This window comes from Rhinoderma darwinii, chromosome 1 (genome assembly GCF_050947455.1).
Source record: "Rhinoderma darwinii isolate aRhiDar2 chromosome 1, aRhiDar2.hap1, whole genome shotgun sequence".
In the NCBI taxonomy this organism is placed as follows: Eukaryota; Metazoa; Chordata; class Amphibia; order Anura; family Rhinodermatidae; genus Rhinoderma; species Rhinoderma darwinii.
The window spans coordinates 158,075,445-158,099,013 of record NC_134687.1 but is presented as its reverse complement, the minus strand read 5'-3'; the positions used below and the strand labels follow the sequence as shown (position 1 = coordinate 158,099,013).

Here is a 23,569-nt window from a genome sequence, read left to right as displayed (position 1 = left end):
CGGTCGCTGTGGTGTTACTTCCAGCAAACTGCAATATGGGTAAGCTAGGTCCCTCATTTTCATAATGACTTTTGATTGTGTCTATTTATGTTGACTTCAACTAGAGGCACTTCATGTAACATACTATATTACTTAGTCTGTCGTACATATTTACATATATGTATATTCACTTACCTCGTTGTAGTCCATGCGTCTATGGGTATCTGCATTTTTTTTGTGCCACTCAGCGACCAGTCCTGTTTCCATCTGTAGGTTCTGGATTCTTTGTTTTTTCAGCCGTACTAACTATGTAATTCTGCATTCAGACTTTTATTGTGATTTTTCAATAAAGACTTTTTCATATTTTCTCTACTTCTTGTTGTTGCATTAATTTTCTTGTAGGTTTGACATGTGTTTATGTGATGCATATGATATTCAATCACTGGACCATTCCCTATGATGATTATACGATACTCTTTTGCATTTGGGATAGGGGTCCCTTTGCTGCTTTGGTTTAAATACATTGTTCTGTATTGCAGGAACTCGAATAAGCCTTGCATTATTCCAACTATCCACTTTGGATTGATAAAACGTCATAATGTTGTGACAAGAATTCTGTTCAAATCTAAGTGAAGGTTGTAAACTAAGCCTGGTTTTTCCCACATTTAGGTCCCATGAATAGGGCACTGAGAAGCATACAAGCACCTCTAACACATTGATCAATGCTGGACTCTAAACCTTTGTATTGTTAATTAGGTTTAATTACATACACATCGAAAGTTCCTAACGTAAGAAATATCTTGTAGATGCATCCTTTTCCAGGTGTTAATAAGCTAAACAATTACATCAAAGTCTATCTGTATAATAAATACTGAATATTATTATAATTCACCGTACACTGGTACAAACTATTTATGGAGTATCAAAAAATTTCATCAGGGCGCTCTGGTCATAATTGTCCAATATCTCCAGCAAGAGCGGCACCTTGGATTTCACATTTGTGCCTTTGAATTTGAACTTGTCAATGAAGAGGTCCGTAATCATGCCTATAAAATAAAATACGTATTCTATAAATACATTTCTAACCAAAGCCCATCCTAGTTTACAGTCTTGTGTTAAGATATGCATATGAACAAAGTCTGGCAATGAGGGTTCATATTTGTCCTGATGCTTCTGTGTCCATGAGGTAAGAACATAACTGATACAAATCTTTGATTGAAAATCTGCATCAAAACAAACAACTAACTAGTTCAGAAAATTTTGGTATAGAAATTATTTGTGTTACCTTTGTATCGTTTGATTATTTTATTTCTAGCATTGAGGTTTAATTAGTTGGTTAATCTGCATTTCTATTAGATCGGTGTCCTTGCTGACAGGACCCATAGCAAGCCTGTGATAAAAGGGAAGACCTGAGCCCAAAATCCTAATAAGGCGTGTGAAAGTACAGCTGCTAATGAACTTCCTCAGGACATATACAACTTTGTGGATATAAGAGAAGGCTTCACTCATAAAAACATAATTCTACATATTGCTGAATGTATTATTGTGCTTTATGTAGAATATAGAAAAAAGAACAACCGGTGACAATTTAATGTGGCTTTACTAAATAGACCATGCTATTTCCCGATACTTTAAGGGTTTTTGTAGGTGTATTTTCCGGTATTCCTATCATACCATGGTCCAACAAATACAATTCTTTCTGATTTTAGTAAATCTGGAATAGTAAATAATTTCCATGAGTATATTTTCATATAACCTCTATTACCGGAGTGGTGTGGTTGACCTTAAAGTTCAGATAGTGTTCAGTGATCTTTTTGTTTTTCACTTACCGTTGGGATCCCCTGCTTTGTATCGGGAGTTGTGAGTTAAGTGCATTTTAACTCGTGTAGGAGGTTTATCCTATGTTACAAAACATTAGATATCTTTGATGTTTCCTAGATACTGTGTATAACAATGTGTAGAGCTTATTGTTACTTTTCTGAGATCAGAAGAAAAAAATAAGGGAATATGTAGTTTCTAGTGTTTGCACTGAATCTACAGTCATGCCGTTAGTGTACCCTATTAAAGAGAACGATGCCGCTCTATATGAAACATTAATAGGAAAACATACCATAAAGCCGTTCAAGATGTGCTGGCTGTTTCTTGTATTCCTCCTGGAGCTTCTCAGCCTCCTCCAGAATACAGCGATATTCTGGGATCAGAAAGTCTGTGTTTCCTTCATGAACTTGCAGCTCCTTCCAAAGGAAAAATTACAATTCACATTATTTATTAAATTATCCGACACTGCAGGCAGCACCATGAGTCTCCATATTTATCAAACTTTTCTGAAACCGCTAACAAAATCTTTTTTTTTGAGTTTTGCCTTTAGGGGCAGAGAGTTGAAAAATCTGTACATTACACACTATAGTAGTGGAAAATTAAAGGGGGTTTTCCTATAATCAATATTTATTACCTACCCACACGATCGGTGATAAATACCTGATCGCTGGGGGTACAACCGCTGGGATCCCACCGATCACAAGAACGGGTGTACCTTGATGTCCCTGGAAGCCCCATAGTAATGAATCAGTAGTGCACATGCTGATCCCCCACTCTATTCATTTCTATGGGGCTGCGGAACATAGCTCTTAAACTCCTTTTAGTGGCGGCTGCAGGTAGCCTGCATGTTATTTTCTAAATCGGTCTACATAGGGGATTTGGAACTCTGAGCTCCAACCACTATAAACATATATTAAGAAATGAATCCGCACAACTTTTTTTTTAACCTATTTAGATTAAGAAAAAACAAAACGCTGTGCAGGGATTGACATTTACTTTGAGTCCCGAAATTTGAGAAGAATGTCTAAGACAACTCTGAAACCCAGTTGCTATTTTTTTTAAAAATCACACAGAAATCCAATAGTACTTATGATGCGATTCTCCAGTCAAAAAGTGAATGATAACTTTACTCCGATAATTGTGAATGGAACAACAAGACTCAGGACTGTCACACTGTACCACAAGTGTGCCCAACAGGAACTAGCTGGCCTATATTCTGAGCTACAAGTGACCCCCAACTTGCCATGTTGTCTGGGCCTAAGGCCATCTTCCACTTGTAAATATTCCTTGGAAATCACATGTGCAAATATTTTATAAATTCAGTGCTATGTAAAAATACAGTTCTGGCATCGTTGAAGCTTAAAAACCTGGCTAAAGGATTGGTGTAAGAGAAAAACTTGTAGGATTGCCCTTGCTATATAAAAAGTTATACCAAAAAGGAAAAAAAATAGAAGAAATTAATTGGAGAATAAACAGTAAACATGTGGTCACAGAATCATGTAGTTATTTATCTCCACATTATCCATTCGGACAGGTGAGAAACCTGGAAATACCATGTAGGTACATTAATAAGAGATTTTATACATTCTGTACCTTCAGCGCATCGATTAAATGAACCTTCTTAGCCAATAGGAGCTGGTACTCTAACTTTGGATGGATCATTTTGAGAGTATGGCCAACAGATTCTTCACTTATATCTAATCAGGTAAGCAGAAAAATAATTTAAATTGCAGCCTAAATAATATTATACTGATCTGTTTGTTTACAATTATATATTTTAAATACATGTATATTAAAAATGGGTCAACATAATTTCACATCATAAACTATTCTTGCAGATGATCCTGTACATGATAAAAAAATATACAGGCTTGTACATCTAGAAAATTCAATAGAACAGTTTTCATGAGTCAGCAGGTTCTGCCATCTACATACATAGAGTGGTGCATAAATAAGGGGCAGTATGCCAGATGCAATAGGTTCAGACAGGAGACAAGAGCATATATATTGTAAACCGCCATCAAACTTTAAGAAGCAAATTACCATATGATATATTAAGATTGATTTTTCTTTTAGTGGCTTCTTTTGTTAAGACATCTTTTAGTATTGAAATTGTGGAGATATTGTCAGATTTAAAAACACCTTCCCATTTTCTGCAAAAAAAGGATTAAAAACATTGATGTTACCGAGCACAAATATATAACAAAACACGTAGAAGCCTTGCACGTATTCGGCTCTGTTCACATCTGCGTTGGGGTGCCGTTCTGACGAAAAGCTCAGACGGAACGTCAGAACGGGACCCCAACGCAGATGTGAACAGTGCCTTATACTGCAGACCTCCAAAAGAATATACAGAGACTGTAAGCCGTACTGCAGGAAATGGTTACCTGTATGAACATTCAAGTTGTGTATCCAGAAAAGTATTCTGAAAGTAGAAAACAACATCTTCCCCAACCGGAGGCTTTTCTGGGACCTCAGGCAGACAGAACACCATCCATGAATGGATCTCCGCAAAGCTGAACTGGCCTGTCAGGCTCAATATATTCATAGGCCTGCAAAGATTGCCAAGTTTTAACTAAAGTATGAATATGAAAATTTAATAGTTTTGCAAAAAGTTTGTCCCTTTGATAATATGTGGAAATTGTAAGCCTCATACTCCTGGTTGTCTAAGCAACAATGACTTGTATATATCACCATCACCACCTACTGAGCTTGTAATAAAATGTCACTTTCAGAAGGATACTTGACCTCTTATTGCTATACATAATTCGATATGTATACAGTTTATACCACTTTCTCTTTCTAAAGGACAACCCCTTTCCATCAGGACATATACAGGTCATAGAGTTGGGTCTCTTGAGTGGGTCCCCCTCTATGATGCAGAGATGAGAGCTGCTGCAAAGAACGTCTCCTGCTGTTGTAGACTCAACGTGACCATGGCTAACATAGTCACCCCTACATTTGAACAGACACCATGTAATACCACAGTTCTCCAGAAACGGCAGAACAGGGAAAATAAGTGGCTGAAAGTAGCTCCCCCCTGGTAACAACAGCGGATATACAGGTATTAGAGCCACTGGGGTGATTACTGGTTTACAGATGGTAAAAGCCCCTTAAAAACCATCATATTTATTATGCATTCGCCATTACCACATTAAAAGTATTATTGGATATAATACTGTATATCATTTCATTTTTTGTATTGCAATTTGGAAACATATACATAGATATCGCTATATACCTTCTTTTTTTTTATCTTTATGCTTTGTTTCATGGATTAAAATGGTTTTCCAATCTTGGACATTTATGACATATCCACAGGATATGCCATAAATGTCCCATAGAGGCGGGTCCCACTTTTGAGACATGCACTTATCTCTGGAACGAGGCCCCCTGACCTCCCCCCCCCCATTCTACCTTGCTAGTCTCCTGCAGGGGACCCCATTCTAGGGATAGGTGCAGGTCCTAGAGGTAAATGTACAAAATGGGAAAACCCCTTTAAGCGTTGCAAGATTTAACATTGAGACTACATTGTGGTCATGCCACAATTTTACTTAGAATCACGGGCCATCAAATTGCACCATATAAAGGGTACCCAAAATTTGACTAAACTGATATGTCAGCAGTTTAGATCTGTGGAAGTCTGGAAGGTGAGACCCCACCTATTGCTAAAAGGAAAGAGCAATAACTGCTTAGCTGAGCGCTGTTCATTTTTTGTCATTTTTCGGCTGTCCTCGGGAATAGAGTAATGGGTAACGTAAGCCAAAGGGAGACAGTAATACTTACACATTACTCCTATATATAAGGTATACATAGATATATTAGAAATATATACATTATCTTTGTCTATTTATCTATAATTGAGAATTTACCTGTTCTGGTCAAAGACATGACTTCTTTGATGGAGAGACAAAGGTTTAATCTGGTATTGACGAACTTGGCATGTTTTAGGTTGAATTCTAGGAGTTACATAGGCTTGTAATGTTCCATATTGTCCTTCAATTGAGCGAATCTGTATGAATACCGCAATGCTATGTTATACAGACAAACTTTATGTACAATAGCGATACACTGAACACCAACATTAGATAATCTTGCATATTGATTGAACTAAAGCGTATTTCTGCCCAAATAATAAATACATAGTTAGGTCCAGAATTATTTGGACAGTGACAAGTTTTGGCATTTTAGCGGTTTACCAAAACAAATTGAATATACAGTTATATAATCCATATGGGCTTAAAGTGCAGAATCTCAACTTTAATTTGAAGGTATTCACATCCTAATTTGAGGAAGGGTTTAGGAATTACAGCTCTTTAACCCCTTAAGGACGCAGCCTTGTTTTGGCCTTAAGGCTCAGAGCCCATTTTTCAAATCTGACATATTTCACTTTATGTGGTAATACCGTCGGAATGCTTAAACCTATCCAAGCGATTCTGAGATTGTTTTCTCGTGACACATTGGGCTTTATGTTAGTGGTAAAATTTGGACGATATATTCAGTGTTTATTGTTTAAAAATTGCAAAATTTAGGGAAAATTTATAAAAAATAGCATTTTTCAGAATTTAAATGCATTTGCTTGTAAAACAGACGGTTATACCACCCAAAATAATTACTAGTTCACATTTCCCATATGTCTACTTTAGATTGGCATCGTTTTTTGAACATTATTTAAATTTTCTTGGACGTTACAAGGCTTAGAACATAAACAGTAATTTCTCTTTTTTTTAAGAAAATTTCAAAAGCCTTTTTTTTAAGGTACCTCTTCAGATCTGAAGTGGCTTTGAGGGGCCTATGTATTAGAAACCCTGATAAAACACCCCATTTTAAAAACTAGACCCCTCAAAGTATTCAAAACAGCATTTAGAAAGTTTTTTTAACCCTTCAGGCATTTCACAGGAATTAAAGCAAAGTGGAGGTGAAATTTGCAATTTTCATTTTTCTTGCTGAATTTCAATATTATTCAATTTTTTTGTGTAACACGGAAGGTTTTACCAGAGAAACACTACTAAATATGTATTGTCCAGATTCTGCAGTTTTTAGAAATGTCCCACATGTGGCTCTAGTGCGCTCATGGACTAAAACACAAGCCCTAGAAGCAAAGAAGCACCTAGTGCATTTTGAGGCCCCTTTTTTATTAGAATATATTTTAGGCAGCATGCCAGGTTTGAAGAGGCGTTGAGGTGCCAAAACAGTAGGAATCCCCCAATAGTGACCCAATTTTGGAAACTACACCCCTCAAGGAATTAATTTATGGCTGTTGTTATCATTTTGACCACACAGTTTTTTCACAGCACCTATTTTAATTGGGCTGTGAAATTAAAAAAATGAAATTTTTTCCAATAAGATGTAATTTAGAATTAAAATTTCCTATTTTCACAGGGAACAAAATACCCCATTTTGTTGCCCAATTTGTCCTGAGTGCGGCAATACCCCATTTGTGGCGATAAACTGCCGTTTGGGCCCATGGGAGGGCTCAGAAGGAAAAAAGCGCTATGTGTTTGTTGGAGTCCAGATTTTGCTGGATTGGTTTTTGGGTGCCATGTCGCATTTGCAGAGTCCCAGAGGTATCAAAGCAATGGAAACCCACCAGAAGTAACCCCATTTTGGAAACTACACCCTTCAAACAATTCATTTATGGGTAATGTGACTATTTAGACCCCATACTTTCTTCCCAGAACTTATTTGAATTGGGCTGGGAATTTCAAAAAAAATTTTTTTTCCCAATAATATGTAGTTTTAGCTCAAAATTTCTTATTTTCACAAGAAATAAAATACTCAATTTTGTTGCCCAATTTGTCCTGAGTGCAGCAATAACCCATTTGTGGTGATAAACGGCCGTTTGGGCCCATGGGAGGGCTCAGAAAGAAAGGAGCGCTATTTGTTCTTTGGAGTCCAGATTTTGCTGGATTGGCTTTCGGGTGCCATGTCGCATTTGCAGAGCCCCAGAGGTATCAAAGCAATGGAAACCCACCAGAAGTGACCCCATTTTGGAAACTACACCCCTCAAGGAATTCATTCATGGTTGTGGTTATCATTTTGACCCCACAGTTTTTTTACAGCACCTATTTGAATTGGTCTGTGAAATAAAAAAAATTAAATTTTTTCCAATAAGATGGCATTTTTTATCAAAATGTCTTATTTTCACAGGGAACAAAATACCCCATTTTGTTGCCCAATTTGTCCTTAGTGCGGCAATACCCCATTTGTGGTAATAAACTGCCATTTGGGCCCATGGGAGGGCTCAGAAGCAAAGGAGTGCTATGTGTTTGTTGGAGTCCAGATTTTGCTGGATTGGTTTTCGGGTGCCATGTCGCATTTGCAGAGCCCCAGAGGTATCAAAGCAATGGAAACCCACCAGAACTGACCCCATTTTAGAAACTACATCCCTCAAGGAATTCATTTATGGGTGTTGTGACCATTTTGACCCCACAGTTTTTTCACAGAACTTATTTGAATTGGGCTGGGAATAAAAACAAAATTATTTTTTCCAATATGTAGTTTTGGCTGAAAATTTCTAATTTTCACAAGAAATAAAATACCCCATTCTGTTGCCCAATTTGTCCTGAGTGCGGCAGTACCCCATTTGTGGTGATAAACTGCCGTTTGGGCCCATGGGAGGGCTCAGAAGGAAATGACCACCATTTGGCCTACTGGGGATTTTTTGGTGCAAAGTCATGTATGCAGTAGCCCCTGAGGTACCAGTACAGTTGAAACCCCCAAGAAGTGACCCCATTTTAAAAACTACACCCTTGAGGCATTCATCTAGAGGTGTAGTGAGCATTTTGACCGGAGACATACACCCCATAAACTGTAATGTGGGTTCTCACGGGTACGTCAATACCCTACATGTGGCTGTAATCAGCTGCCTAGGCACGCAGCAGGGCTCAGAGGGGAAAGACGAGGGGGGATAAGCTGTGCCGAGTGCATCAGGGTAAGTAAAACTGGGGTAGATTAAAAATCATGGGATGTATGATAAATTTTGAAGCACTCTTTCATACGGAGCCTTAGTTTTTCGGGACATGTGTCACATTGATATATTGTGTCCTTCCTTATCCCCCTCTTATAGCAGACTTTCTACCTCTTTTGACTTTTTTCTTTCTTGCCAGTTTGGGGAACTTCTCCTGGAAAGTGTTGCCCTGGTACGATGCGTGTGGCCTCGCCTCCAGAAGTACTGGGTGCCCCCCCCCTTCTTGGTCCATAAAAATTAGTTTCTTGATAACCACCTCTTGAAATTCCAGGAAAGTTCCCGTCTGGCCTGTACATCGATGTAGTACGTACGCATTGTACAATGCCATCTGTATGATGTGCCCGGCCAGCTTCTTATACCACACCGCATAGCGCTGTAGGGCTTCAGGGCTTGATCTGACAAGTCCACCCCTCTCATGTACCTATAGTAGTCCAGGATGCAGTCTGGTTTGGGGGTCTCTGTACTGGTACCTCGTACAGGTACATGGGTAATGGTGTGACATCTCTCTTGTCCTTGTACTTGAAACACAATATGTTGCTGCTAGAATGTGCCCTGCTCTCACCCCTTCTTAGCGTTTGCCCTGCAGAGTCTTAGGGAGGCTGCTCAGATTTCTTCTAGCAGTGCCGCATGCCGCAGGACTTCTGGAAGCGAGGCAGTTGAAGAGTGGGACGCTGGTATAAAAATTATCCAGGTAGAGGTGGTAACCCTGGTCCAGCAGTGGGTGCACCAAATCCCACACAATTTTTGCATTAACTCCCAGTAAGGGGGGGGGGGGGGCATTCTGGGGGCTGAATACTGGTGTCCTTCCCTTCATATATCCTAAATTTGTAGGTATACCCTGATGCTCTCGCAGCTTATACATCTTTACGCCATACCTTGCCCTCTTACCCGGCAGGTACTGGCGGAATTGAACCCTCCTTTTAAAATGTACCAAGGACTCACCAATAGAAATACAATTCTCGGGGGTGTATGCTTGGGAAAACCGGGCACTGAAACGGTCTAATAGGGGTCTCCATTTATACAAACGGTCAAAACTGGGGTCATCTCGGGGTGGGCACGGCTCATTATCAGTATAATGTAAGAAGCGAAGTATTGCCTAATTTATTTATTTTTTTAGGTTCCAGTTCAGTTCTGAAGTTGCTTTGAGGGGCCCATATATTAGAAACCCCAATCAAACACCCCATTTTAGAAACTAGACCCCTCAAAGTATTCACAACAGCATTTAGAAAGTTTATGAACCCTTTAGATGTTTCACAGGAATTTAGAGCAAAGTAGAGGTGAAATTTTCATTTTTTTTTTTGTCAGAAAATCCTCTTTATACCATTTTTTTTTATAACACAAAAGGTTTTATCAGAGAAACGCAACTCAATATTTATTGCCCAGATTCTGCAGTTTTGAGAAATATCCCACATGTGGCCCTAGTGCGGTAATGGACTGAAGCACTGGCCTCCGAAGCAAAGGAGCACCTAGTGGATTATGAGACCTCCTTTTTATTAGGCACCATGTCCGGTTTGAAGAGGTCTTGTGGTGCCAAAACAGTGGAAACCCCCCAAAAGTGACAGCATTTTGGAAACTAGACCCCTTGAGGAATTCATTGTAGTTTTCTTGGGGTGCATGCAGCTTTTTGATCAGTTTTTATTCTATTTTTAAGTGGCGCGGTGACTAAAAAACAGCAATTCTACTATTGTTTTTTTTATTCTATTTTTTTTACAGCGTTCACCGTGCGCTATAAATGACATTCACTTTATTCTGCGGGGCGATACGATTACGGCGATACCAGATGTTTATAGTTTTTTTTTATGTCTTATGGCGTTTGCACAATAAAATACGTTTTGTAAACAATCATTCACGTTTTGTGTTACCTTATTCTAAGAGCCATAAAGTTTTTATTTTTCCATCAATAAAGCCGTGCGAGGACTTATTTTTTGCGTAACGTACTGTAGTGTCCATCAATACCATTTTTAGGTACATGCGACTTTTTGATTTCTTTTTATTCCATTTTTTGCGAAGTGAAGTGACCAAAGAATTGTGATTCTGGGACGGTTTATTATTATTTTATTTTACGGCGTTCACCGCGCGGGATAAATAATAAAATAATTTTGTAGTTCAGGCCGTTACGGACGCGGCGATACCAATTATGTATAGTTTATTTGTTTGTTTATATATTTTTATTAATAATAAAGGACTGATAAGGGAAAAGGGGGGATTTTTACTTTTATTACTTTTAAATCTTTTATTTTCTTATTTTCACACATCTTTTTTTAACTTTTTTTTTTACTTTTTTACTTTGTCCCACTAGGGGACATGAGGGCAGGAGGCCCTGATCGCTATTCTAATACACTGCACTACATGCGTAGTGCAGTGTATTAGAACGGTCAGCTACTCACTGACAGCAATCATAGTGGGTCCTGACTTCGTCAGGACCCACTAAGCTTCTGTCTATGGCATAGCCGGACGCCATTGTTTGGTGTCCGGTTGCCATAGTCACCATCGCCGGCCGCTATCGTGTAGCAGGCCGGCGATGGCAGCTTAACCCCTAAAAAGCTGTGATCGCTATTGAACACGGCTTTTCAGGGGTTAATCAGCGGGTATACAGCGATCGGTCCCCGCTATAGGAGCTCCTGTATGTGTCGGGAGGACGGCCGACGGCCGTTACTCCCGAGACGTATTATTCCGTCATGGAGCGTGAACAGGGCGCTTACCATGACGTAATAGTACGTCAAGGAGCGTTAAGGGGTTAATATGTAGAGGCCTCTTTTTCAAGGGACCAAAGGTAATTGGACAATTATCTCAAAAGCTATTTAATGGGCTGCATGGGCTATTCTCTCGTTAGTCCATCTTCAATTAAGCAGGTAAAAGGTCTGGAGTGGATTCCAGGTGTGGCATTTGCATTTGGAAGCTGTTGCTGTGAACCCACAACATGAGGTCAAAGGAGCTCTCAATGCAAGTGAAACAGACCATCGTTAGGCTGAAAAAAAATGAAGAAATACATCAGAGTGATCGCACAAATGTTAGGAGTGGCCAAAAATACAGTTTGGTACATTCTTAAAAGAAAAAAGAGCGCACTGGTGATCTAGTGAACTCCAAAAGGCCTGGACGTCCACGGAAGACAACAGTGGTGGATGATCGCAGAATCCTTTCCATGGTGAAGGAAAACCCCTTCCCAACATCTACCCAAGTGAAGAACACTCTCCTGGAAGTAGGTGTATCAGTATCCAAGTCCACCATAAAGAGAAGACTTCATAAGAGCAAATACAAAGGGTTCACCACAAGGTGCAAACCATTAATCAGCCTCAAAAATAGAAAGGCCAGATTAGACTTTGCCAAACAACATCTAAGAAGCAAGCCCAGTTCTGGAACAGCATTTTTTGGACAGATGAAACTAAGATCAACCTGTACCAGAATGATGGGAGGAAGAAAGTATGGAGAAGGCTTGGAACGGCTCATGATCCAAAGCACACCACATCCTCTGTAAAACATGGTGGAGGCAGTATGATGGCATGGGCATGCATGGCTGCCAAAGGCACTGGGTCACTAGTGTTTATTGATGATGTGACTGAAGACAGAAGCAGCCAGATGAATTGTGAAGTGTTCAGGGATATACTTTCTGCTCAGATTCAACCAAATGCAGGAAGGTTGATTGGACGTCGATTCACAGTACAGATGGACAATGACCCAAAATATACTGCGAAATCAACACAGTTTTTTTTTTTAAGGCAAAGAAGTGGAATATTCTGCAATGGCCAAGTCAATCACCAGATCTCAACCCGATAGAGCATGCATTTCACCTGCTTAAGGCAGAAAGACCCACAAACAAGCAACAACTGAAGACAGCTACAGTAAAGGCCTGGCAAAGCATCACAAAGGAGGAAACCCAGCGTTTGGTGATGTCCATGGGTTCCAGACTTCAGGCAATAATCGACTGCAAAGGATTCTTGACAAAGTATTGAAATAATTTTTTTAAATTTATGGTAATGTTAATTTGTCCAATTACTTTTGAGCCACTGGAATGAGGAGGCTGTGTAGAAAAACGGTTGCAATTCCTAAACGTTTCACAGGATAATTTTGTTCAACACCTTGAATTAAACCTGAAAGTCTACACTTCAATTGCATCTCAGTTGTTTCATTTCAAATACAATGTGGTGGCATGCAGAGCCCAAATCATGAAGATTGTCTCACTGTCCAAATAATTCTGGACCTAACTGTAGTATGTGCTTATGAATGTTCATATTCTTGAAGTGAATTTCACTCGTTAGGGAAGCAATTTTTTTTCCAAATCGGATCTTTCCACTTTAACTGATGACCGGAAGTGGAAAACAGTCATTTTGGAAGCCACTTCTAGTGCGCCAATTCTTACTGTCCAGCCTGCATAATAGTACTTTGCCACCCGTATACAAGATTCAGGTTGTGGGACTGAGAAACTGGGCATGTGTGACCGCTTGAAGTGGACACATTAAGTGGATGTTCGGAGAGGAAAAGCAGTGAAGGGAAGCAGCACCACTACATATGTTGGGAAAAATCAAGTGATTTTAATCCAGAGATGCAACATTTCGGCTAACATTAAGCCTTTGTCAAGCATGCTTTTTGTCTGTAGCGGAGGCCCTAATGGGCAGGACCTCTTGGAAAGCGCTCACCAGGATTTAATTTACTCTTTGGTCTAGAGTGCGGTTATAATAATTTCTGGATGTTCTGAGAGGGACTCAAAAGAGCCATAACAAAAAATGGAACAGCAATGAGTATAGTTTTAAAAAAATATATTGTCAAAAGTGTGAATATTTCCAGAAATTGTCCAGGCAGTGAAACAGTTAATAGTCCACACTATTGGGAAAGCTTATAAGAGAAATAAATGTGAACATGTAATATTACAGTTCTTTTAATAAGTTACATTCTAAATATTCTATACATGGAAAACTTAGAATAAAACGGTTCAAAATAGACTATATCGTGTCAGGCATTATTCTCATTTATGAAAGACTTAAGGCCCGTTTACATGGGCCAATGATCAGGTGAATGAGCGATGCACTAGCAAACAAACACTCGTTCATCGGCTGATCGGATCTTTAGGAGGCCATAAAAATGGTCGCTAGTTGGCAGCACATCTCCATGTGTAACGGGGATGTGCTGGCGAAAAGATGCAAATGTATGGGGACGAATGATCGTAGTAATGATCCCCCGACTTGCTCAGTTTAAATGGAGAAAGCGAACGCCCATCGTCAAGCTGTATTGTCAATCGGCACTCGTAAATAATGGGTAAACACGAATATCTGCCCATGTAAAACCATGTTTAGTAAAATCGTGAGGTAATAGACTTGATTTTTATCTTATAAATTACCTTCAATTCTAGTCGGGTGGTGTTTGCCTGGCAGCGATAGGTAGCAAGGAGGAAATTTCCATTTGGCTGTGTGACAAATTTGATAAGTTAAAAAAAAAAACAGGTAATAAATAAAAATATAATCCTCTCATCTGTAAGTATGTCCTTACCTCACTGTCACAGCCACTAAAACTCACAACAGCTGAATTCTTGTCAACATCCAGCAGGTCAACAGGAACATCACTCTGAAAATATTAAGACCATCAGTGATATATAAATCAATACGTGACCACTTAGTACACACCGAACTTTAAAGACATGATCAAATTCAGAATGAGAAACATCCAAAAACTGGGATTTAGTTATAAATTCAGGTTGTATAATTTTCACCTGGTTATGTAATGGAAAACCTTGATCAACTTTTATTATGGAAACAGTTATGGTAATAGATGGTTAATATTGTTTTCTCATGGTATTTTGCATCAGTTTCTTTAGAACCAAGAACAGGTCTTCTAGTTCTCTAAAAGAGAATACACGTTGGCTTACATTTATTAAGCAGTTTACGCAAGATTTTGGCATAAACTGCACTGCTAAAATGCCATACATGCCTGGCTCTACTGCAGTAAAATTGCTTCAAAATAACGGTTAAAAATTTGGCTTAGATGGCAAATATTAAAGGTCCCTATGCTATGCCCTTCTTTCATGAGCTCTATTTCCTATCAATGTCTTCTGTTCTTTTCATCCCCCTTCTATGTGTCGGCGTTCAACTTAAATAATTACATTCAGTATCCCCCATATCCGTAGTAATTCACACAAATTGTACAACGCATGGATGAAGAACAGAAACATTGTTTCTCGAGGGTAACACTAGGTAGGAAAAGTCTGGTCTCCGCCCAGACAGGCCATGCTCTACCCACAGATACTGGCTAAATCAGTTTTAGCCTAGTGTCCATAGGAGGAAGACATGACCTGATTTTCAGGTCTGCCGCTATTATTTTTATTGAATTTCTCTCTTTAGCTGCAGATGGATTGTCAGCCTTGCCACCAGCCTAGTCAACCTCCTGCGGGTACCGGGACACCAGGCAGTTCTCTGCACTGAATTACCCTCACCACTGAACACCTAACTTGTCTGCTTCTGCAGATAGTGCCAGGGACACCACCTTACGTGCGAGGTTACTGAAGAGGTGACCCTGTGCACACCCGAAGACTCCAGAGGGTAAGTAGGATACCTTTTTTTCCCGCTCTCCCATAATCCACCCTGGTGGCCCTTAAAAGACAAGGGGCAAACACTTTATTAGGGAAGGGGCCACCTACCTAGAGAACGTCGGACAAGAGGGCAAGGAACAAAGCTGCAACACAAAAGTCATAGTATGCGGACAAACTTTAACTTTTCTGTGCATGGGAACCATCTCCCTTAGGCTATGTGCACACGGTAGCAGGCTTTTACGTCTGAAAAGACAGACTGTTTTCAGGAGAAAACAGCTGCCTCGTTTCAGACGTAAATGCTCCTCCACGCATTTTGAGAGGCTTCTCTGACAGCCGTAAATTTTGAGCTGTGCTTCATTGAGTTCAATGAAGAACGGCTCAAATTACGTCTGAAAGAAGTGTCCTGCACTTCTTTTGACGAGGCTATATTTTTACGCGTCGTCGTTTGACAGCTGTCAAACGACGACGCGTAAATGACAGGTCGTCTGCACAGTACGTCGGCAAACCCATTCAAATGAATGGGCAGATGTTTGCCGACGTATTGTAGCCCTATTTTCAGACGTAAAACGAGGCATAATACGCCTCATTTATGTCTGAAAATAGGTCGTGTGAACCCAGCCTTAAAACGAACATGTCAGGTTGAAAACGCAGACCAATCTGCAGGCAGCAGGTTTATAGAGCAGAAGGAGCGGAGCAAACTTCTATATAGTTTTTCAGCAAAAGATTCAGTATAACTTTTAATTTATTCATTTAAACCTCTGCTCATTCTGGGCTTCGTAGTCCAGTGGGTGGTCCTAATCACTGATTGACAGCTATCTTTATTCACACTTCTACAGGGAAGGATGTCCAACAATGTGTAGGGTCATCCCCAGAGGAAGCCGGAAGGGCGAAACCCAGGGTCGGGCGAGAGTGTTTGGCGTGCCGCCTAGAAATTTTAAAGATTTTTACTTACCTTGATGCTTTTATTTCTTGTTACTTCTGTGAGTATGGATTAAACTTGGCGTGGAGCAATCTTTTTTCAGAGGGTGTTGCACTATGTGTCTTCCTTTTTCCATCTATTAGAGACATAAGATCCTTTTCCTACCAGGAGTTCTTTGAATGTGGAGAGAGACGATAAGGAGCTTGGTGGAACTACAAGGATAAGAATTACCATCCACACCCTCATTGGATTGCGGACTGTCCACTGCATTTTTCTGGGAGAGAGTCCATACTGAATGATATTGGACTGTTACCAGTGCCGTCTGAGCGGTAAACTTCTCTATAACATGATGACTGCATTTTCAATGTAACAGGTTCCCTTTAATACTGGCACCAAATGATGCCTTCTTGCAGGGATTGACCGAGCACCATGTAGCTCATTTCGTCAGCCGCAGGTCGGGTTCTTAAATTTAGTTCCAGACTTGCTTCAGGTCTAGGCTGTAAGTTTTATGGTGATTTGCGCCGCCTCCTGTTTCGACACATGACGCTCAGTCTATTGGACAGCTTCCCCTGCCGTATTGGTTCTCTCATCTGAGGGAGTGGACTTTACACTGCTTTCACGTTGTAAGAGAAGTCCGTGTCTATTTGGCTACGACGGAGTCGTTTTAGCGCTCCAATTCGCTCTTTGTTATTCCTGAAGGGCCACACAAGGAACTGGGAATGCCCAAGGCCCCCATTGCGCGTTGGATTCGGTCTGTGATTTTGAAAGCCTATCAGTCCAAGGGTAAAGTTCATTCCCTTCAGGTCACCATTCTGAAGGGGCTGTTGGTGCCTCCTGAGAAGTCAGGCATCAAGCGTTGCTCATGTCTGCAAGGCTACTACCTGGGCTTTGGCGCACACCTTCACCAAATTTTACCAGATTCATTCTTTAGCCTTCTCTGGTGCCAGGCTGGGTCACAGGCAGCTGTGCGTTATGCAGGTCGCATGGCTGTACTTTCCTTTAATTTTATTCCCACCCTCTGGGACTGCTTTAGGACGTCCTCTTGTGTTGTGTCCCCTAATCATATTACTGAGAAAGTGGGATTTTTGTACTCACCGTAAAATCTTTTTATCGTTGAATTCATTGAGAACACAAATCGTGACCTCTTTTGTGGTTTGTTCCAGGCACTGGACCTTTTGTTCTGGCTGTTATGTTGTTTTTTTTTCTCACAGGACCATAGACATGTTGTTGTTTATGTTTTGTTTTTTGACTACTGCGTTTGTACAAACGGATTTAGCCAGTGTCTGTGGGAAGGGTATGGCCTGCCAAGACTTTTTCTGCCTTGTGTCAGCCTCCTAGTGGCAAGGACCTATATCCATGTTGCTGTGTCCCCCAAGTATATTTTCGAGAAACATATTTTTATGATCTTCATCCATGCGTTGTACAATTTATTGTAATTCCTTTATATTTTAATTCAGTGGACAGTAGTGGGGATTTAAACTCTGACACAAAGAAATTGGATCAAAAGAACAATACTAATGTATTGCAGTATATCGTGATTCTGACAGTCATCTATTAAGCCCGGCGTAATAGGTGTACAAAGATGGCGGACCTGGGGGCCTTCATGCAGCCATTGCAACCATTGCCCCCCCGCAATTGCCTTGCGGGGGGCGCGATGAGCTGTTAGAGGGGGCCGCCCCCTCTTTCTATCGATTTAAATGCTGCGGTCGCTATTGACCGCAGCATTTAACAAGTTAAGCGATGCCACTAGTTACTCTGAAGTGTCGGCTGTAACTCCGTGAGCACGCTCCATACTTCCCCTACCCGGCTATGACGTAACTGTATGTCATATGTCGGGAAGTGGTTAATATTTACCATCTAAGCCACATTTTTTTTCGCTGTGATTTCTGCTGCAATTTTACTGCAGGAGAGAGAGCTACATTGATGGCAAAATAAAAAATTTATTTTTACATTAGACATATTCAAGGTCTACAATAAAGAATGATGTTTTCAGGTGAGTTTTTCCAATTTTAATGTAACTTGTTATATGGTGTTCAAACACGAGCATCTGGTCCCACTAACTGTGCAATTATTCCTATATTTAACAGGAGAATTGATCAATCTTTATTTATATACATTAAAAGAATTATAACTAAACCCCATCAAGGACATACAAAAGTGAGTTAAAAATTAATCCATGGACTCCCCTATTTTTGAAAATATGAATATTATATTTTGAATCTGCTGAACAGCAGATCTAGCTTATAGAGGAGAGAGGAGAAAGTGTTTACATATGTTTGTTTGTGGAATTAAAGTTAGTTCTCCAATTGGGAGGAATAACAGTCCATTTCATTCCCCTGCTCCTTAGGGAATGTTCACACGCAGTGTTTTCAGGCGTATTTCGGGGCATTTTAGCAGATCGCCTACAAACATCTGCTCATTGAAATCAATGGGAAAAACAGCATTAAGTTCACGCGGGGCGTCTTCTTACGCCTCTATTTAAAAAAAAACGGAGTGTAAAAGACGCTTCGTAAAAAGTAGCATGTCACTTCTTGAGGCGTTTTTTGGAGCTGATTTTCCATTGAACACTATGAAAAACGCCTCAAAAAACGCCTGAAAAGAAGCTTCATTTTCTCTGAAAACAGCTCCGTATTTTCAGACGTTTTTTGTTAAGCGTATCAGACCTTTCCCAGTGGTTTCAGACGTAATTTGGGCGTATTACGCCTGAAAAAACGCCCCTAATACGCCTACAAACATCTGCCCATTGCTTTCAATGGGTTTTACGATGTTCTGTTCCCACGAGCCTTTATTTTACGCGTCGCTGTCAAAATACGGCGTGTAAAATGACGGCTTGTCAAAAGAAGTGCAGGACACTTCTTGGGACGTTTTTGGAGGCGTTTTTCATTGACTCCATTGAAAAACAGCTCCAAAAATGGCCGTAAAAAACGCAGCGAAAAATGCGAGTTGTTAAAAAAAACGGCTGAAAATCAGGAGCTGTTTTCGCCTGAAATCAGTTCCGTATTTTCAGACGTTTTTGCTCACTGCGTGTGAACATAACGAACAGACAACTATTAGGGTAACTGGAGGCATTCCTCCTAGAAGAATTGAGACCCGACTTACTCTAAATTATCTAAGGTAATGGAAACTCTCAATATTGAAAAATGTAGGCATTCCTCCCAGTTTTTTAGCAGACTATATGAACATTGGAGACGTCTCCTACGGTAGTATGTTACACAGTCGGTATTACTCTTAAACTCAACAAACACATGGAGGCTTTTTGGGTATGTTCACACGCAAAACAAAAAACGTCTGTAAAACGCCGAGCAGATTTCAAGGTCTCTGACTTTCAGCCGTTTTTTAAGCATCAAACACTTTTTTTGATGCGTTTTCTACAGCCGTTTTTGGAGCTGTTTTTCTATTGATACAATGAAAAATGGCTCCAAAAACGACTCAAGTGCCATGCACTTCTTTATACGGGACGTTTTTCCAAACGGCCGTGTAAAAAACACCCCGTCGGAACAAAACACAGATTTTCCCATTGAAATCATTCAATGGCCCGAAAAACAGCTGAAAATAAGCCGTGTGAACATACCCTTAGAGGTATTCCTCTCCGAATCAGAAGACACACGGAGACATTTCTCCTACAGTATATCACACACTAACTAATAGGGATATTCCTCTCCAAAATAAACAAACACATGGAGGCATTCCTCCCAAAAAGCTGCACATTCAGACTCTCCCTCTATTGTCGCTAAACCATAATGATGGTATTGTATTGGTATTATAAAGGGATGTCCTGACAAGGATTGTATATTAAAATAACAAAAAAAGTCCCTAAATCAGGGAGTACAATCCTCGTGTTGGAATATAAAATTCAATGCAATATCCCCCCCGTGTATATCTTTGAGATTTGATTTAATCCATTATTTACGGACAACAAACCTGTATTAGCACATTGTCAATAGCCATCTGCACTTCTAGGATAAGGCTGTAACTGGCATCATCTTTATTCAGTGTAAACTTGTCATTGATACTAAATACAGGTACGGCAGAGACTGCTGTAGTAGACTGAGAGGTGTGCTGGTATCTCTCCCGCTCCTGAACAACTTTGAACTGAAGCTGCTCCAAATCAGCCCTAAATATAGACATACAAAAAAAGCGTCAGAATTTATAGGATTGTACTACCTTACTATACCTTACTACTATGCATTGTGAATTTGAAGCAGGGAATACAATGCCATGGAAGATATTGCTAGGAGTCAACTGCATTCTACACAATGGCACAATATTTACATTTTTCAAAATCCTCCATTTTCATGGATATTTCAACACCTAGATATTTAAAGGAAGTGACACACTTCATAGGGAGATCTTCATATGTCACCTGTGTGGGTGTATCATCCACCCGCATCAGAACAGACTTGGACCAATTAATGGTCAATCCAGAGAATTGACCAAACTCTCCAATAGCAGACATGGCGGCATCCAAGGAGTCAACATCATCTTCCAAAAACAGTAACATGTTACCAGCGTACAATTTATCCTCTTGTTCCCCATGAAAAAACCAGACAATATCGACCGAACCCTGGATCAAAACCTCTAACGGCTCAATAGCTATGGCAAAGAGCAGTGGAGAAAGCGGGCATCCCTGTCGTGTACCTCTACCTAATGGAAATATATCAGTCAGAAAATGATTCACCCTAAGTCTAGCCACAGGCCTATCATACAACATCCTAATCCATGAGATCATTAATGGAGTCCCCAAAGCCCATCTTCCTAAGTACTGCCCATAAATACGCCCATTCCACACGGTCAAAGGCTTTTGATGCATCGAAGGACCAAAGCGCCCGTTTACCGGAGTTATCAGCTGGAAGTTGTAAATTCAAAAATAGCCTTCTAAGATTTATAGCTGTAGACTTTTGAGGCATAAAGCCAGTTTGATCAGGATGTATTACCGTCGTAATGATCTTAGAGAGGCGAACGGCTATGGCCTTAGCGATGATTTTAATATCTACTGGTAAGAGAGATATCCGTCTAGAAGATTCATCAAGCAAAGGATCTTTACCAGGTTTCAAGCATCACTGCCTCTCTCATAGTGTCAGGTAAACCCTGGTCTCTAACAGCTGACGTAAAAACATCCAAAAGGTGTGGCAAAAGTACGTCACCCAATTTTTTAAAAATTTCCACCGGAAGACCATCTTCTTGTTATTATCTTATTATTAGCTAGAGATGCCACTGCCTCCTGCAACTCATCCAACTGCAATGGGGTCTCCAAAAATTCTCTATCAACAGATGACAAGGGTGGCAATGAGATACCAGATAAGTATGTCTCAAGTTGTGCCTCAGACACCTGAACATGTGAACTATATAAAGAAGCATAGTAAGATTTAAACATATCTGCTATCGCTGCATTACCGGATATCAGTATACTATCAGTATTTCGTATTGTTGCAATGTATGTTTGGCCATACTGTGCTCTCGCAACCATAGCAAGCATACTCTACCGTTCAAAAGTTTAGGGTCACTTAGAAATGTCCTTATTTTTGAAAGAAAAGCACAGTTTTTTTCAATGAAGATAACATTAAATTAATCAGAAATACACTCCATACATTGCTAATGTGCTAAATGACTATTCTAGCTGCAAACGTCTGGTTTTTAATGCAATATCTACATAGGTGTATAGAGGCCCATTTCCAGCAACCATCACTCCAGTGTTCTAATGGTACATTGTGTTTGCTAACTGTGTTAGAAGGCTAATGGATGATTAGAAAACACTTGAAAACCCTTGTGCAATTATGTTAGCACCGCTGTAAACAGTTTTGCTGTTTAGAGGAGCTATAAAACTGACCTTCCTTTGAGCTAGTTGAGAATCTGGAGCATTACATTTGTGGGTTCGATTAAACTCTCAAAATGGCTAGAAAAAGAGAGCTTTCATGTGAAACTCGACAGTCTATTCTTGTTCTTAGAAATGTAGGCTATTCCATGCGAGAAATTGCCAAGAAACTGAAGATTTCCTACAACGGTGTGAACTACTCCCTTCAGAGGACAGCACACACAGGCTCTAACCAGAGTAGAAAGAGAAATGGGAGGCCCCGCTGCACAACTGAGCTACAAGACAAGTACATTAGAGTCTCTAGTTTGAGAAATAGACGCCTCACAGGTCCTCAACTGGCAGCTTCATTAAATAGTACCCGCAAAACGCCAGTGTCAACGTCTACAGTGAAGAGGCGACTCCGGGATGCTGGCCTTCAGGGCAGAGTGGCAAAGAAAAAGCCATATCTGAGACTGGCTAATAAAAGGGAAAGATTAATATGGGCAAAAGCACACAGACATTGGACAGAGGAAGATTGGAAAAAAGTGTTATGAACAGACAAATCGAAGTTTGAGGTGTTTGGATCACACAGAAGAACATTTGTGAGATGCAGAACAACTGAAAAGATGCTGGAAGAGTGCCTGACGCCATCTGTCAAGCATGGTGGAGGTAATGTGATGGTCTGGGGTTGCTTTGGTGCTGGTAAAGTGGGAGATTTGTACAAGGTAAAAGGGATTTTGAATAAGGAAGGCTATCACTCCATTTTGCAACACCATGTCATACCCTGTGGACAGCGCTTGATTGGAGCCAATTTCATTCTACAACAGGACAATGACCCAAAGCACAGATCCAAATTATGCAAGAACTATTTAGGGAAGAAGCAGGCAGCTGGTATTCTATCTGTAATGGAGTGGCCAGCGCAGTCACCAGATCTCAACCCCATAGAGCTGTTGTGGGAGCAGCTTGACCGTATGGTACGCAAGAAGTGCCCATCAAGCCAATCCAACTTGTGGGAGGGGCTTCTGGAAGCATGGGGTGAAATTTCTCCCGATTACCTCAGCAAATTAAACCTTTCACGACCAAGGACGAAAATGAACGTCATGGTCGGCTGCTAGTTCCCGCACCATGACGTTCATTTTCGTCCGCATTTCAAACTGTCACTCTGTGTAAACACAGAGTGACAGACGCGCGCTGACAGCTGTCCTAGACAGCTGAGACATCAGTCTCGCCGGACAGCGGACCATCGCCGCTGCTTTCGGCAGTTAACCCCTTAAGTGTGGCGACGGATTGCCGTCGCCGCATTTAAGTGGTTTGAAGCACATCAGCAGCCCCCACGAAGTGATCGTGGGGGCTACCGATGCTTGTCACGGCAATCGGAGGTCAGATAATGACCTCCGGGTTGCCATGTACGGAAGCCTCGGAGGAACAGCCTCCGGCCGTTCCTCCTCTGCTTCCTGTCAGTGTGACAGTCACGTCACAATGACAGAGTACATTACACTACGTGTGTAGTGTAATGTACTCTAGCAGCGATCAAAGCTGCAAGTCTAAGTGTCCCCTAGTGGGACAAGTGAAAAA

The 23,569-nt window shown here is 40.6% G+C and overlaps 1 protein-coding gene across 1 annotated transcript in view; it reads right to left on the bottom strand.

Annotated features, from left to right (window-relative positions):
* Positions 1-714: 714 nt before the first annotated feature.
* BBS7 (Bardet-Biedl syndrome 7) overlaps positions 715-23,569 on the bottom strand; it is a 69,641-nt gene continuing 46,786 nt past the window's right edge. Inside the window, exons 12-20 of the mRNA XM_075860496.1 lie at positions 20,125-20,317; positions 14,249-14,323; positions 14,100-14,165; positions 5,670-5,809; positions 4,185-4,349; positions 3,841-3,950; positions 3,391-3,494; positions 2,090-2,213; positions 715-1,025 (exon numbers count right to left, since the gene is read on the bottom strand). Of these exons, the coding sequence (XP_075716611.1) occupies positions 892-1,025; positions 2,090-2,213; positions 3,391-3,494; positions 3,841-3,950; positions 4,185-4,349; positions 5,670-5,809; positions 14,100-14,165; positions 14,249-14,323; positions 20,125-20,317 (1,111 nt within the window). The 3' untranslated portion in view covers positions 715-891. The remainder of the gene's footprint in view (positions 1,026-2,089; positions 2,214-3,390; positions 3,495-3,840; positions 3,951-4,184; positions 4,350-5,669; positions 5,810-14,099; positions 14,166-14,248; positions 14,324-20,124; positions 20,318-23,569) is intronic.